Source organism: Bos mutus, chromosome 5 (assembly GCF_027580195.1).
Source record: "Bos mutus isolate GX-2022 chromosome 5, NWIPB_WYAK_1.1, whole genome shotgun sequence".
Lineage (NCBI taxonomy): Eukaryota > Metazoa > Chordata > Mammalia > Artiodactyla > Bovidae > Bos > Bos mutus.
Window position 1 is genome coordinate 62,976,588 of NC_091621.1, and position 17,217 is coordinate 62,993,804.

General features: G+C 39.2%; 1 protein-coding gene across 7 annotated transcripts in view; it reads left to right on the forward strand.

The window, feature by feature from the left end:
• Positions 1-418: 418 nt before the first annotated feature.
• PPP1R12A (protein phosphatase 1 regulatory subunit 12A) overlaps positions 419-17,217 on the forward strand; it is a 166,954-nt gene continuing 150,155 nt past the window's right edge. For 2 of the 7 annotated variants that reach the window (XM_070370969.1, XM_070370971.1), the window contains exon 1: positions 419-910. In XM_070370969.1, the coding sequence (XP_070227070.1) occupies positions 674-910 (237 nt within the window). In that variant the 5' untranslated portion in view covers positions 419-673. The remainder of the gene's footprint in view (positions 911-17,217) is intronic. The other 5 variants (XM_070370968.1, XM_070370970.1, XM_005910226.3 and 2 more) reach the window with 3 other exon arrangements.

A 17,217-nucleotide genomic window follows, 5' to 3' on the forward strand; every position in this document is an offset into this window, starting at 1 on the left:
AAAGTTCCTGTGAGTTCCTTAGAAAGGGAAATCACTAGCGCTTAACTCACGACCTATCTAGCCTCCATTCCATTCAAACAACGCAGCCAATAGGAAAATCCTCCGCCCTGAGGAAACGACTCGGCCTAGCCGAGACAGCCCAGGAAGCAGGTCTGTCCCGCAGGGCCTCACTACGGCCCGGCGGTTGGCCTCTGGAACCCCAGGAGCTCTCAGCGGGGCAGGACAACCTTCCTTCCCTGTCTCCGCCCTTCCAGGTCGGTCCCAGCCCCTGCCGCCGGGACCACACCCGCTTCCCTCCGGTGGCCTGGCCACCCCCGCCGCAGTTCGCGGGAGCTCTCTTCCTGGGGCGGGCAAAGGCCCCGAGCGCATGCGCACTGGCCGAAGGGCGCCTCCCTGCCCGGATCTCGCGAAGTTACGTTAGATTGGCCGCCGGTGACGGGTGGCCGGGCCGGGGGCGGGAGGGCTTCTGAGGTAGGAAGGGAGGTCCGTTCGGCCGGGCGCGCCGCCCCAGTGCTCTGTGGGATACTGGAAGTCTCGAGCGTCTCCTCCTGGTTCCCAGCCCTCCTCTGGCCGCACTCATAGAAACAGTCACACACCCCGTGCCTCCCCTCTCTTCCCTCTCCGCCTCCCCCTTCCCCCCTCGCGATAAGAAGACCCGGCGGCAGGAGAGGGGATGAAGATGGCGGACGCGAAGCAGAAGCGGAACGAGCAGCTGAAGCGCTGGATCGGCTCCGAGACGGACCTCGAGCCTCCTGTGGTGAAGCGCCAGAAGACCAAGGTGAAGTTCGATGATGGCGCCGTCTTCCTGGCTGCTTGCTCCAGCGGCGACACGGACGAGGTTCTCAAGCTGCTGCACCGCGGCGCCGACATCAATTACGCCAATGTGGACGGACTCACTGCCCTGCACCAGGTCTGTGCGCCCCGCCGCCGCTCTCCCGACCCTGCGAGTCCTCGTCGGCCTCCCGCTCGGGCCTCTCCTCCGCTCCTGGTCTCCAGAGGCTGGGGGCGGCGGGAGACTCCCTGCCGCGGGGTGAGGGGGCGGCTTCCCGCGAAGGAGGGAGGGAAAGAGCTGGTGGAGGGAGGGCTCTAGGCTTGAGGCCCCCTTCAGACCGGTTGGTGGTGGAGTAAGGGAACGGGCGATTTCCGGGGCCGAGGGGAAACGGGCCTGTGGTCAGGTTGGGGCCCCAGGGCCATTTGTGGACGTGGGTCTGGGATTTGGGGTCGAGATGGGGAGGGGTGTAGTGGGGTTGTGCCTGCGTCCCCGACGTCGGTGATCGACCAGGGGGACGGAGGATGCTGAAAATAACGACGAACAAGAGGCCCTAGGGACACTTGGGTGGAAGGACGTCTTTGGCTTGTTAGGTGGGCTTTGGATTTGTTGTAGTTTTTAGGACTTGATCACAAATGGTGATGATAATAATAGTAATCAAGTGCCCTAAGCCGAGTGCCCTGATCGGACGGTTTCCTGTTTTCTCCGTTATTACTCTTGGTCACTGGGGAGGGGGAAACGGTGTGATTAGCTGATCTGCACCGGCTGAAAGGGAGAGTATGAAAGTGGGTAGTGTAAGGAAGCGTTCTAGAAGGGTTGTCCACCGCGGGACCTGAACGTACGGAAGAGAGTCTTACTCCGAGTCGAGTCTGCCGCAGTGTCAGAGATCCTTTGGCCCCAGTTCCTGGAGTGTGTGTTGGGGTTAGAAAGAGAAGAATAAATAACGAGGCAGTCTTTTCAAAGCCGGTTTCCAAGCTCAGGTTTTTCTTTGGAAGGGGGGGGTGGGTGGGAAAAAAGAAAGCTGGTCACAAACTTTTCTCAAAATGGATGCTTTGTGCATGTTAAAGTTTTATAGTAGTCTGATTGGGATCTCTCAATGTTAGCCAAATAAGGAGAAACTATTGGCAATCCAGAGATAATGTTGCTTTGCCTTTAACAGGCCAAAAGCAACACAACCACGTAGAGTTCTGCATAAAAAGCAATTTTTCAGTGAGGGTAATAGGTGTCAAAACATAAACTCTTTACATTTTCTTAGTGGGCAGCTTGGAATGACTGGAAAACAACTTTACAGCAATAGCTTCCCCTTACAATGAAAAAGACTTGTAAACTAAGTCAAAGTTGCCTTGCTGATAGGTGGAAAGATCGTAGCTTTATTTCGATGAATACTGTAACAAAAACGTGTTTGGGAGGGTGAAACTTACGCGTTGATATTTCATGCATAATACTTTGCTGCCTTTTTAAAAGAGGTGTGTGGTGGCATTTTTCCTTTTACTGCTTCCTGTTTAGTGAATGATGACCGTTTTAAGTTTTATTTACTTGAATTCTCGTATCAAACTTGGCTTATAGCCTTTGTTTACAAGTTGCCTGGATGAACTATAATGACTGACAAATTGCAGGACAAATCTGGAATTTAGCATGTGGCACCCAGTAAAAATACAGCATGGTCTTTAGCTATCTTCCATTAATTTAGCGTCTAATGTAAAACAAACTTTTTGTTTGACTGATTTATTTTAAGCTATAGCATAACTCTAGATTCTAAAAACATGATGTTGAAATGAAAGAAAGTTTTGGTATTAGAAATGATAATTATATAAGATGAATCTTTTCGAATTTCTTTCAAGTGTAATTTACATGGTTTAGTATGAAATTAATTCAGAAAGACAGATTAATAACTGTTTTATTAAAATTGTTCTATAGAAATGTAAAGTTACGACAGATGTTGAAGAACACAGTTATATTGCCTTGGAGGAAGGGGAGAAACTTTAATACTTACATTACTATTGATTTTAGGTAGAGAAAATATATCTAGCAGGATTCTTAGAATTTTTTTATTTTCTCCTCTAAATTTGGACGTGCTGCATTATCGGACTTATCAGTGTCTTCCTGATTAACTGAATTCAGTGGTTAGTTTGGCATTATATAGGTGTTGTCTTTATTAGATATTTTGTTTTAGCTGACAAAGGCTTAAGCAGAAGTTTCCAAGTTTACGCATAACTATTTGCATAATATCTTTTTGTAATGTATGTATTTACCCATTCCTTAACTCAGTGAAGCCAAAGTCTTAAAATATCAAGCATTAAAATTTTTATTATGTTTTCTACACCTTCATTTCTCTTTTATTAACTCCTGTACTTTTTGCCTTTCTGACAGAGAACAAGGAGTTCGCTTTGGGCAAATTCAGAACAACAGATAGTGAAAGGTGATAAATAAAACTCTTTAAAAAATAATCACAGGACAATTTTAACTTTACAAATCTCTTGAATATTGATTGCTTTAAATACTTAAATTGTAAAAGCTAAAATTGACCCATTGGTTTGTTAAATAGCCCTTGAATACTTTTTTTTTTTTAATTTAACCTCTTGAAAGCACATAGAACAGCCAGAATGGTTTTTTACTAGATTGATTATTGGTTAGTCTTTTGGACTGTTCATTTACATTTTTTATTTTGATCAATTGTCTTAAATTTCACTGCTAGAAGAAAAGTTTTAGGAACTTTACAGCCCACAAATACACTTCTTAATTTAATATTTTACTTCCATCTTACTGTGACTACCATATATTCAAAAATTTCTTTAATTGGTTGAGTGTTCTTTCTCATTAGAAGTTACAAAAGATAATCAGTTTTCATCTTTTTAGGGGGGTATAAAAATAGGTCATTTATTAAAGCAGAAAAGACAGTGTTTTCTACAAATTTCCTACCTTGGTCTCTGGAATAGCTCCCTTTTCCCTAACCCCTCCAGTAGCTAGAACACAGTATTTAAGTTACAATATAAACTTCTGATTTTTTTAGAACTGAGGTCTACAGTAGATTTTCATTTTTACTAGTGGGCAATACTCAGCTTTGATTTAAGACCTACCTGGTAGAGTTTTATACCATATGATCTGTATCTCTATGTCAGTATGCTTTATAAAGGTTTTAGGAGAGTAATAATAGTTTTCCGTAGAATGCTTTATTGCTGAATCTTATTGATACTGGTGTGTATAAAATATAACACTGAGATTTCTTCTAACAGTTTGAGTTTAGCCTTTTGATTTCTGCTTCCTCTGTATCTGTGACTTCCAAGTCAGTTTCCAGTTCAAACACTGCTCCAGTCCTTCATTTCCATTTTTCGACTGATGACACAGTGTTAAGTAAAGTATTATTCAGTATATTGTGATTTTATATTTTAAAATATATCTTCAAGGAGAGATACAGTAAATAGAGGTCCACCCCCTTTGCCATAGAATAGCAACTACTTATTTACGTCAATATCAGGAATTTCTTTATATTCAACCTGAAATGAAATTTTTTCTTTCTTCACTAAGCCTATTCTCATTGATGCCTCTGTTGATGATAATCATGTCATTAATCTCTAGATTAAGCTTTAAACATTTTAATCATCCACTTATCCCCTTGCCTACATATATCCAGTCAGTATTCATAACTTCCTTTGCATCAATTCTTGCCACTCTTATTATCAGTCTAGGCCATACCTTTATTATCTTTGTGTTACAGTAACAGCCTCCTTGCTTCCCCTGCCTCTTCTCGAGGTCGATCCAGTCCAGCATTCATGCTGCTGCCACTTTAATCTTTTCACAGCACCATTTCAATCGGGCCACTCCTCTCAATTCAGATTTAAAGTGTTTCATTATTTACTTATACCCCATGCATCTCCACTGTGTTACAGCTTTTACTTTTTTTCTTTACTTCTGTATCTGTGGTCTTGCCTTTTCCACCTCTTTGCCAGTCAAAATCCTGGTCATTCTTTAGGTTCGACCGAGTTGCCATCCAGAAATGCTCTTTCTGTCCTTTGAGTTTGTATAATACTGTTTCACTGGAGAGACTCTCCTTTGGGATACTCATTTTACCTTATGTCTTGCTTTTTTGCTGCTATTAAAGTGTTTCTTACTGAGTAATGTGTGTTTTAAATTTTGTCTTCCCTGTGGGCAACTGTAAGGACCCAATCTTCCGCAGTTTTCTATTTCCACATCCTGGCACATAGTAGGTGCTCACTAAAGAATGATTAATTTTATCTTTTACCTCATATCATAGATAGGAAGTTTTATAGTTATTTGTGTGTCGTAAGATAAATCATTAAAACTCTCACACCCAGATACTTAGAATATAATTCTAGCACATGGTTAAACTTGTCAGTCTTCTCAACAGATATTTTTAATATCTTGAGATTTAAACTTTCTAAAATATTAACCTTCTTCCTATTAGAAAAATACCCTAAACCAATTTACCTGTTAAGAGATAGAAAAATACTCACTTTAGTTATCAATTAATTTGCTACCTTCTTTATAAAGATCTGAACTAGGTCCTATGGCAGAATACTACAGAGTAGAATTAAATCCATGTTCTATGCTATTATAATTTTAAAGAGTCTCTTGTTAGAAAATAGTGTGGTTGTTATATATGAGAAATCTCTTTAAAACTGAATGTAGAGTTTATAATTGTTTACTTACTATTTTTTTGGTGGGGGGATATTAAGATCTTGGAAGACTATTGGATCCCTTATAAACAATATTAAAATCTGTGTTTAAAAAAGTACAGTATACTTTTTCTACATAACTTAAGTTGCTTATTGCTCTTCAGACCTTTTATTGAAAACATCCGAACCATAAAAAATAAAACCTAAACAAAACTAACCCTGAACTGGCCCCTCACTTCCTGCAAATAAATGGAAAACCCTAGCCATATATGGGGTACGCTGGTAGATCACCGGTGCCCACAGTGCCGCTGCTGTAATGCCTTCTCTGAAGCTGATGCCTTTGCACTTCCTGGCAACAGTTTTGTGGTCTGACTTTGCAGTGTCATAACCAAGACCATCTTTCATGTGCTTTCAGCTACATTGCAAGCTGTGACTGAGCATTTTCTAGTGTAGCTAGGTAGAAACGTTAGATGGAATAGAGGAAAAGTTTTTTTGATTATCTATTTCTTACCACATCTTACAGTGCTGTTCACATAGGAGATGTACTTTAAAAACTGTCTAGTTAGATAATTTTAAAAAATAGAAACCCTTAGGAACCTTTGGAAGGAGGTAAGATATAGAACATTGTTTTGTTACTTCTGTAACATGTTACTTCTTGACATTTCCCAGAGTCGCTATTTTCTTTACCTTCCTGCCTGCCGAAAATTGTAGTTTTCACTCCACTTTTCTTTTGAAAGTTTGGGGGGGTGAGGGCGTCGGGGTGCTCCATAATCATGTTGGTAAATGCAGTATTGGCATATATCTTCTTGAAAAGTTTAAGATCTCCATCAGTCATTTTGAGTTTCTAAGTTGCAGTTGACTGTGTAGTGCTGCATTATCTCAGTGTTGCATTGAGAAGGGGGATTGGCTGGTGAACATTTGTTGAGGATTTGTTACTTGTGAAATACTATGATAGTTTTATAACCAATATCTCGCTTAATTCTCACAAGTCCTTTTCTCTTGCTCAAGGTTACCAAGATAATAAATGGCAGAGCTTGGTTCTGACACCGGTATATAAGAGCCCAATCTTATTTAACATTGTGCTGTGACTGCTTAGTGGCTAAGTCGTGTCCGACTCTGTGCAGCCCCACGGACGGTAGCCCGCCACACTTCTCTGCCTGTAGGATTTCCCAGACAATAGTCCTGGGGTGGGTCGCCATTTCCTTCTCCAGGGGATCTTCCCAGCCCAGGAATAGAACCCTGGTGTCCTGCTTGGCAAGTGGGTTCTTTATCACTGAGCCATCAGGGAAGCATTAACACTATGCTACATGGCCTTTAAGTCTGAAGAAGTAAGTATTCTTAAATCTTTCAGTCATTATGGTTGATGATTAGTAATTGGAGTTTTCTATGGTAATTAGCAGAGAATCAAATGAAACACGTATACATAGATATAATTTTTCTTCATTTACTTTTATTTTAGCTAGTCAAAATTTTTAAGAGCTTTCTGTGGTAATTGAAATGCAGTAATACTATATCTAAATCAATCTCAAAATCTATCCTAAATTTTAGGAACTGCCAAGACTGTTTTTCACTGACCATTATGTGCATACTATTTGATGCGTGCTTTGGGAGGGTACAAAAGAGGTTACAACAGCAACAGATCTCTTTTTAAAGAACAGAGTTCACTTAGTCTTTAAACATCTCAGTTTTTCTTTATCCTAATAGCAATTTATACTAATGCTCTAGGCATTTTTATATACTCATTTATAGTAAATGTTTCATACCTACATATACAACTTTTTCAATGAAAAGATATAAACTCTTTATCAATGATAATTAAAGAAGGAAAGCAAGCAAGCAAGCACCGGCTTGTCACCACCATTTAGCTTAATCTTCTTAAATTTTCTGTACATTGATTATTGGTATTTAAAATTAGGACTTAAGACTTTACATGAAATGCTAGTAAAGTTACCTGAATTAACTTCTGAATTAGTAAAACTTTTAAATATTCATCATGTTTGATTTTAATCAGTAGGAATATCCAAGTCATAAGAATATTCTGTTCCTGAAATGATTTTGCAAAATTTAGCGAAATTATATTTCAGATCTTTCCTTGGAAAAGGCAATAGAATTTTCTTTTTTCTCGTTGATAATGAGTGAGAGCACCATTTGAAACATGATTTACTTGTTGCCTATAAAGTCATTGGTTCCCAGAATTTTACATTTCATGGACCAGTAAAATGGTTTTTGTTTTTTATTTTTATTTTATGACAGAGGAGAACCTAATCTTTCTGTTGTTGTGTCAGGGCATTAAAAACAAACAGCTTTGTCACCTGCTGTCATCATTTCATAAAAGAAATACTTTAACAAAATAAGGATGAGTATCCAAATGAAGGACAGTAGGGACTCATATATCAATGTTAGATTATTGGTATACCGAGAACACATGTATTTGATACTCATTCATGAAGTAAGAGTAATTGAAGGTGAGCAGATTTCACAACTATTCCTGCCGTTCTCCGTTTGGTAGATATGGGAGAGAGTACAGGCGGTGGCAGGCAGTGTCACAGGAGGCAAGTGCCTTGTTCCTGGTAACCTGATAAGGAGCAAAAAAAGAATTTATCTGAAGAGATTCAGGAGATGGGTGAAAGCTTTCTGTAGGAAGCACTGGTTTCATATTTATATTTACATAAGTCTCTGCGTGTGTCATCGGTCTCTGGAATGTATTTCCCAGCTTATTTATATTAAGGCACAGCTCAAAGCATTGACCACTGGGGTGCACAATAATTCTTTTCCCTTACTGTTTAAACCCTAAGTTTGGCACTTGCACACTACCTGCTATTGTTAGTGTACCTTGTCTCCAGACAGAATAGTGAATTCCTTCAATTGGGAACTTTGATTCATTTTTCTGTAAATCCCCTTTGGTGTCTGCATTTTATTTTAGCAGGTGCACAGTTATTGTTGATTTTTAACAAAATGAACACAGTAGACTAATCTTGTGAAGACCATAGTTGATAGAGAACAAAATGATGACAATTTGTGTGAGTAAATATAATAGCTGCAAACATTAAAAATTTTCTAATGAAAAAGTGTGTGAAAGTCACTCAGTCATGTCCGACTCTTTATGACCCCATGGACTCAAGACTATACAGTCCATGGAATTCTCCAGGCCAGAATACCGGAGTGGGTAGCCTTTCCCTTCTCTAGGGGATTTTCCCAACTCAGGGATCGAACTCAGGTCTCTCGCATTGCAGGCAGATTCTTTACCAGCTGAGCCACAAGGGAAGCTCAAGAATCCTAAAGTGGGTAGCTTATCCCTTCTGCAGCCCATCTTCCCAACCCAGGGATTGAACCAGGGTCTCCTGTGTTGCAGGCGGATTCTTTATACTGATGATTTACTTTATAATTACAGTATGAAGGTAACCATTATTACAATCAGAACTTAGCAGAATCTTAGATTTTTTCTTGCAACCAATGTGTTTCTGATTACCAATAAGTAGAATTTTGATCAGTTTATGTAACATACTTAAAAAAATGAATTTCTTTAAACAACTCATTCAGGGTTGGTTTAGAAATGGAACCCCTAGCATACTGTTATTAGAAGCTAATTCATATTTCCTAATGATTTTATTCACACTTCTCCCCTAAACAACACTTTCACTTTGCATCCCTGTATGTCAGTACTTCTCTGACCTTCTTAGTATTTTGGTTGTTTATCTTTTCATTGTTGGGCTGGCTAACCATAAAAAGACAAAGTTGAGCTCTGTATTACTGCCCTAAGTTTGTTTCCTTGACTTGAATGCTCTTTCATGGGTGGAGACATTCCACATTGTCATGTGTTATATAGGCATTTTTCAAATTACATTCAGTAGAAACCGTGGAAAGAAATGAAGGCATTCCTCAGCTGTCACCTATTGGGTAATCTATTTAAATGCATTATGTGCATTGTGGGAGATGTTCCACAGGGAGAGAGCTTCACTGACATAAAGTGTTACTTTGACTTGATTATTAACTCATATGAGCTGAAAATACATGTTTAACATGTTGCCTAACAAAAGAAAATGATAAGGTTGTAGAAAGTTTATATCATTTTCTTGAATACTTGAATAGTGCAAAGGAGAAATTTTGTGAATTGATACCTTTCTAGAAGTTAACCATATGGGAGAGTATAGTTTCCTGGAATAACTGTTAAAACAAATACACACATCGGTTACCTTTACTTTGTAGTAAACAGAAGTACATACATTCTATTAGCCTTCAGAATTATTTTATATATGGTTCTAAACTTAATCTAGTATTTCTGCTTTTTGCTTGGAACATTTCTGGAAATTTTATATTGGAGCTTCAACCCCAGAAGCTTCTTTTGAATATCCTGTGTGGTGTTTACTTTTTGGTGGAGAGTTTGTGAATTTTGAAAATGATAGACATTGGAGACATGTCTGGTGAATAAAGTAGATCTGAGTAATCATGGTTACCAAATACTGTCAGTAATTGAATGGTATTTTCTAAAAAGGTTATTCTTAATTGGAACATTGTCATAAAGAGTCCATCTTGGATTTTAGTCAACTCTTAATTGCATTGCTTGAACTTTAGTATTCTTCAGAATTTCTTTATGATAAACTTTGTGTACTGTTTGTTTCTGTTCTAAATTTTGCATGAAACAAGTCAGTAGCTTGTATAGCTTGTGAATTGACCATGGTCTTTTTTTTTAATGAATGTGTTTTCCACAAAAGATTTTGACGCTGCTGTTGCTAAATCATGACTCTGTATTTCATTATTGATTTTTCTCAAAGATACGTTTGTTTGTACCATTTTTCTTAAAAGATTAGAACAGTTCAACAATTCAGAATATGTTCAACAGTTTATATCCTTTCTAATTGTGTGAAATGATCTGCATAAAAATTTTGTCTCATATTCAAGTTTTTTCCCTTTCAGAATGTCTATTGCTATTTAACTCTTTCAGCCATCTTTTTTTCTTTAAACACTAAAATGTCTTTAAATTTCTGATTTTTCTCAATGTGGTTGAGAAAAGCATTCTCATGAAAATGTCTCAAGTAACTGCCTTCTACTCTTGCTTTTTGTCTTCACCATCTCTTTTTTGTTTTTAAACATGGCTTTCTTTCAGGTTTGTTGTTTTATATGTATTCTATCTGAAACAAAAATTGAAGAAGAATAATTATTTAAATAATTAAAGACTCATAAAAGAATATAAAAAAAAGAACAGTGCTATTAAAATTCTCAGGCATGGAGCTTAGCTAGCCCCTATTGAAAACTTCAGTAGACTCCCTTTATGCATCTCTATCCAATATATAATTTTATAAAAATAAGATTATATTTAATTTTCTGATTTATAACCTGCTAATAAATTATACATTTTTAGAAATAATTCTGGGATAATGAATATTAGGTCCACTGTGTGAATACACATGCACATTCCTAAAGTTGATTTTCCTAGTTGTCTGATGATGAATAGTATACTTTCAATTTCTCGTGATAATGGTAGATATTATACTATGTATATCTTACTCATGAAATTATATTGTTCAGACTGTGTCTTCGAGATTTTACTTGGAATTTATATGTTTTGCCCAAGGTAGCATGCTGTTCTAATGCTTGTTTATTCAGAAGACATTTGTAGTAAAATCTCTAGTATATGCAGGCTTCCTAGGTGTCACAGTGGTAAAGAATCTACCTGCCAATGCAGGAGATGTGGATTTACTTCCTGGGTCAGGAAGATCCCTCTGAGTCGGAAATGGCAACCCCCTGTAGTATTCTTGTTTGGGAAATCCCATGGAAGAGGTGCCTGGCTAGCTACAGTCCTTGGGGTGGTAAAGAGTTGGCTGTGACTTAGCGACTGAGCACTGACACACTCTAGTATATTTAACACAGAAGACTAACCCTGAAAGTACTCTGGCTGACACGCATATTGCTCTCATAACGGGATGATGTCCTCTTCCTTCTCTGAGGTACGTATAGGAAAACCTATTTTATTACTCTGTGTGTTTATAAAGTTTGTAAGTGTTTGAAATATTACACAGTATTTGTATTTACTGATAAATGATGCTGTTATTCATGTAGTGATTAACTCACTCATAAACACATAAATCATTATTTATCATATCCCAGGGACAGGGGAGCCTGGTGGGCTGCCGTCTATGGGGTCACATAGAGCTGGACACGACTGAAGTGACTTAGCAGCAGCAGCAGCAGCAGCGTAAGATCCCTCTCTGCATGTAGTATATAATCAAGAGGAGGTGCCAAAAAATGTAGAATAGAGATCTAGGGTGAAATGAATTTTTTTACCGGGAGGACTTAACTTAGAATATCAGGAAAGATGTCCCTGAGAAAGCTATTGTAAGTTACAAGCAACTTAACAGGTGACTTGAATCTTTCTTGATCCTGTTCCATCCTCGTTTTCTGAATGCTCCTATTTGGTTTCCTTTTCTGGTCTCTGTCTTTCTTCTTAAATTTTATGTACTTATTTATTTATTTTTGTCTGTGCTGGGTCTTCATGGCTGCCGGTGGACTTTGTCTAGTTGCAGGGGCGACTCTTCGTTAAGGTGCATGGGCCTCTTATTGCGGTGACTCTTCTTGCGGAGCACAGGCTCTGGACACGCTGGCTTCAGTAGTTGTGGCAGCTCATGGGCTTACTTGCCCCGCAGCATGTGGAGTCTTTGATCAAGAATTGAACCCATGTCGCCAGCACTGGCAGACGGCTTCTTAACCATTGGACCACCAGTGAACCACGTTTTTTTCTTTCTTGAAGAAGAATGTTCTAAAGTTCTCTTGCATTGTTTTGTTGTTTAGTCGCTAAGTCGTGTCCAACTCTTTGAAACCCCATGGACTGTAGCCCTATAGACTCCTGTGTTCATGGGATTTTCCAGGCAAGAATACCGGAGTGGGTTGCCATTTCCTTCTCCAGGGGATCTTCCTGACCCAGGGGTCGACTCCCCATCTCCTGCATTGGCAGGCGTACCATTGAACCACCTGGGAAACCCCAAAGTTCTCTGTGTGTCTCTATTTTTTCTTTTCTATATCATTCATTCGTATAGTTTCAGCTGTTCTGTTTATGTGCTCTGTTTTCCTTTTTATATAATATGCATCTAATTTTTTACATCATCTGTCTTCCATTTACTAAACTACATCTCAGGGTCTTGTGTTTTCTCCTTCCACTTCCAACATACAGTCAATATCTCTTATGCACACCTGAAAAAAAATACTTCTAAACTCATCCTATCTTTTTATATATTCAGTTAACATAATTAAAGGCCTATTCTGTGTCTCACACTATTAAGAACTGGGAGGATATACTTTAAACAAAAGAGATACCAACACTGCCCTCACAGAGTTTAGCATAAAGTGAAATTGCTTAGCCATCAGGAACATGCAAATCAAAACCATGATGAGATACCACTTCACACCTAATAGAATTACTATAATAAAGACAACAGATAATAACAAGTATGACCGGAGTACGGAGAAATTACATTCCTCCTACACTGCTGGTGGTAATGTAAAATGGTGCAACCATTTTCAACTACTTGCAGAACAGTCTAGTTCTGCAAGTAGTCTAGCAACAGAATAGTTGCCATATAACCTAGCAGTTCTCCTAAGTATATAATCAAAAGAGAATTGAACACAAAATGTGTATGTTAATGTTTATGGCAGTGTTAACATAATAGCCAAAAAGTGGAACCAACACAAAATGTCTATCAGCTGATAAATAGATAAATAAAATGTGGTTGTTTTGTTATTGAAATCAGTGGAATGTTATTTGTCAATAAAAAGAAACTAAGTACTGATGCTTGCTACAACATAGATAAATTTTAAAAACATTGAACTATGTAAAGGCACCACTCAGGAAAGACCACATATTGTAGGTTTCCACTATATGAAATGTTCAGTATAGGTGAATACATAGAGACAGATGGTAGATAATTGTTTGCCAAAGGCTGAAGGTGTTGAGGGGAAATGGGGAAATGTATGTCCTTTTCCCATATATCTGCTAATAGATATAGCATTTCTTTTTAAGGTGATAAAAATGTTCTAAAATTAATTGTGGTGATGGTTGCATAACTCTGAATATACCAAAACCTTTCAGTTACACACTTGAAATCAGTTTAGTTCAGTTGTTCATTGGTGTCCAACTCTTTGTGACCCCATGGATTGCAGCATGCCAGGCTTCCCTGTCCTTCAGTATCTCCCAGAGTTTGCTCGAACTCATGTCCATTGAGTCAGTGATGCCATCCAACCATCTCATCCTCTGTTGCCTCCTTCTCCCCCTACCCTCAGTCTTTCCCAGCATCATTTTCAATGAGTCGACTCTTCCCATCAGGTTGTCCAAAGTATTAGAGTTTCACCATCAGTCCTTCCACTGACTGTTTAGGATTGATTTCTTTTAAGATTGACTGGTTTAATCACCTTGCTGTCCAGAGGATTCTCAAGAGTCTTCTCCAACACCACAGTTCAAAAGCATCAATTCTTTGGTGCTCAGCCTTCTTTATGGTTCAGCTCTCACATCTGTACATGACTACTGGAAAAACCACAGCTTCGACTATATGGACCTTTGTCAGCAAATTAATGTCTCTGCTTTTTAGTATGCTGTCTAGGTTTGTCATACCTGTTCTTCCAAGGAGCAAGTGTCTTTTAATTTCATGGTTGCAGTCACTGTCTGCAATGATTTTGGAGCCCAAGAAGATAAAGTCTGTCACTGACAATATAATTTCCCAATTTTGAACTAGTCCATTGTTCTGTGTCCGGTTCTAACTGTTGCTTTTTGACCTCAGTATAGATTTCTCAGGAGGCAGGTAAGTGAAGTGAAAGTGAAAGTCGCTCAGTCGTGTCCGACTCTTTGTGACCCCATGGACTATACAGTCCATGGAATTCTCTAGCCCAGAATACTGGAGTGGTTAGCCTTTCCCTTCTCCAGGGGATCTTCCCAACCCAGGGATCGAACCCAGGTATCCTGTATAGCAAGCAGATTCTTTACCAGCTGAGCCACAAAGGAGGCAGGTAAGGTGGTCTGGTATTCCCATCTCTGTAGGAATTTTCCATAGTTTGTTGTGATCCACAGAGTCAAAGGCTTTAGCGTAGTCAATGAAGCAGAAGTAGATGTTTTTCTGGAATTCTCTTGCTTTTTCTCTGATCCAGTGGATGTTGGCAATTTGATCTCTGGTTCCACTGCCTTTTCTAAATCCAGCTTGAACATCTGGAAGTTCTCGGTTCACGCATTCTTGAAGCCTAGCTTGAAGGGTTTTGAGTATTACCTTACTAGCATGTGAAATGAGCTGGAAAGGTTTTGAGTATTACCTTACTAGCATGTGAAATGAGCTTGAAGGGTTTTGAGTATTACCTTACTAGCATGTGAAACAGTTGTGTGGTAGTTTGAACATTCTTTGGCATTGCCCTTCTTTGGGATTGGAATGAAAACTGACCATTTCCAGTCCTGTGGCCACTGCTGAGTTTTCCAAATTTGCTGGCATATTGAGTGCAGCACTTTAGCGGCAGGATCTTTTAGGATTTGAAATAGCTCAGCTGGAATTCCATCACCTCCACTAACTTTGTTCTTATATTTGAAATGGGTTGTTATATAATGTGTGAATAAATTTAGAGTAAGCGGTTTTATTTTTTATGTATTTATCACTACTCACCACTAAAAATTGAGGCTGTAATTCTCTTCTACCAGTTCCCCAGCCCCAGCCTAGGCTTAGTATTCATCAGTGTAGTTATGATTACCTAGAAGATGGCCAGTGATTGTTATTGTCCCTGCCCTAACACAGTTGCAGTGTATTAGATATATGGATAAATATAAGGATATTATGGGACTTCCCTAGTGCCTCAGACGGTAAAGAATCTGCCTACAGTGCAGTGACCTGGTTTCAGTCCTTTAGATGGGAAGATCCTCTGAAGAAGGGAATGGCAGCCCACTCCAGTATTCTTGCCTGGAGAATTACATGGACAGAGGAACCTGGCAGGCTACACTCCGTGGGGTTACAAACAATCAGACACGACTGAGCAAATAATGCTTTCACTTTTCACACAAGGAAATTACACATTTAATGAAATTATACATTTATGTCAGTTACATGTAATGATATATAGTGGTTGTAGTACATAGTGGTATGGAAGTTGATGAAAGCACATCTCACCTTGATTTGGGGAAAGGGAAAACTTCCTGAAGACAGTTATTTTTTTTAGCTGTTGAGTGATGAGTAAAAGTTAGCCAAAGTTGTAAGAGAGAAGAGAGTACAGCAAACTATTTCAGAGAGAGGGACTAGTATGTGCAAAGATCTGGAGGTATGTAGAGGTGTTCCAGGATTTTATCAGGTTAAATGAGAAAATCAGATTTTCTCTTTAAGAAGAGTCACTGTGGCTGCAGCATGGAGAATGCAACTGAGAAGAGCACAAGACTTGAGGCAGGGAAACTAGTTCAGAAACTTTAGTAGTCTAAGAGAGTTGAACTAGCTTAGTGGCAGTCTAGTTGGAAAATAGTAGATGGACTCAGGACATATTCAAGAAATAGAATTGGTAGGAATTGGAAGTGGTTTGACATGAGGGAATAGACGCAAAGATGTGTGTGCACTTGGTTTCCAGTTTGGAAAACTAGGTGAATGGAGTGCTTTTCACAGAGTGTATTCATTCAGTTAATGCTTACTTTGTGCTTACTCTATAGATCAGAGGCAGAGTATATTTGAATGCTATTTGGGGCAGACAGGCAGTAAACAAGAAATTAAAGTCAAGTGTGAAATACATGCTAAAGGATATGTAGGATATTGAGAGGTGGCTTACTTCCAAATAATTCATAAAAATCATTAAGAGGGCTTTTTTGTCTTAGTCTGTTTCCTTCAGTTCAGTCACTCAGTCGTGTCCGACTCTTTGCGACCCCATGAACCGCAGCACACCAGGCCTCCCTATCCATCACCAACTCCTGGAGTTCACTCAGACTCATGTGCATTGAGTCAGTGATGCCATCCAGTCATCTCATCCTCTGTCATCCCCTTCTCCTCCTGCCCCCAATCCTTCCAGCATCAGAGTCTTTTCCAGTGAGTCAACTCTTCGCATGAGGTGGCCAAAGTACTGGAGTTTCAGCTTCAGCATCAGTCCTTCCAAAGAACACCCAGGACTGATCTCCTTTAGAATGGACTGGTTGGAACTCCTTGAAGTCCAAGGGACTCTCAAGAGTCTTCTCCAACACCACAGTTCAAAAGCATCAATTCTTCGCCAGATGTGGCTATTTTCTTAGGTGTATTTGAGTAGCAAACAGAAGTGAATTTACAAAGGCACGGGGAAAACACAGGATAAAGATTCATGGTTAGATTTTTTTTAGGATTTTGGTGAACTAGCCCAAAACACATGCAGAATGTTATGTGTGTGTGTGTGTGTTTTGTGTGCCTTTCACTTCAGAAGAGTTAATTAAGAACTTTAAGGTCAAATTTATTTTTATGATATTGTAGGAGAAGGTGGAGTGTATATTTTTAGGGGTATGGGGAGAGCTAGGGCACAGAACTGTTGGAAGGCAATAAAGGAGTGGTAGTAGTAACAATCCAGAAGTCTTTTTTTGCCTTAAATAATGCACTGTGAAAATAAGGTCATAGGTTAAAATGAAAGATGAGAGTACTTTTTCTCAAAGCATGTTTGTTTTTGCTAAAATTGCACAGTTAAAAAATCATTTAACACTCTCTGGGAATTCCCTGGCAATCTAGTGGTTTGGACTCCAGACTTCATTGCAGGGATCATGGATTCGATGCCTGGTTGTCCCGGGAACTAAGTAGCTGCAAACCTTGCAGAGTGGCCAGAAAAGAAAAAAAGTCTCAACTTTTTTCAGTTTTTAGATTT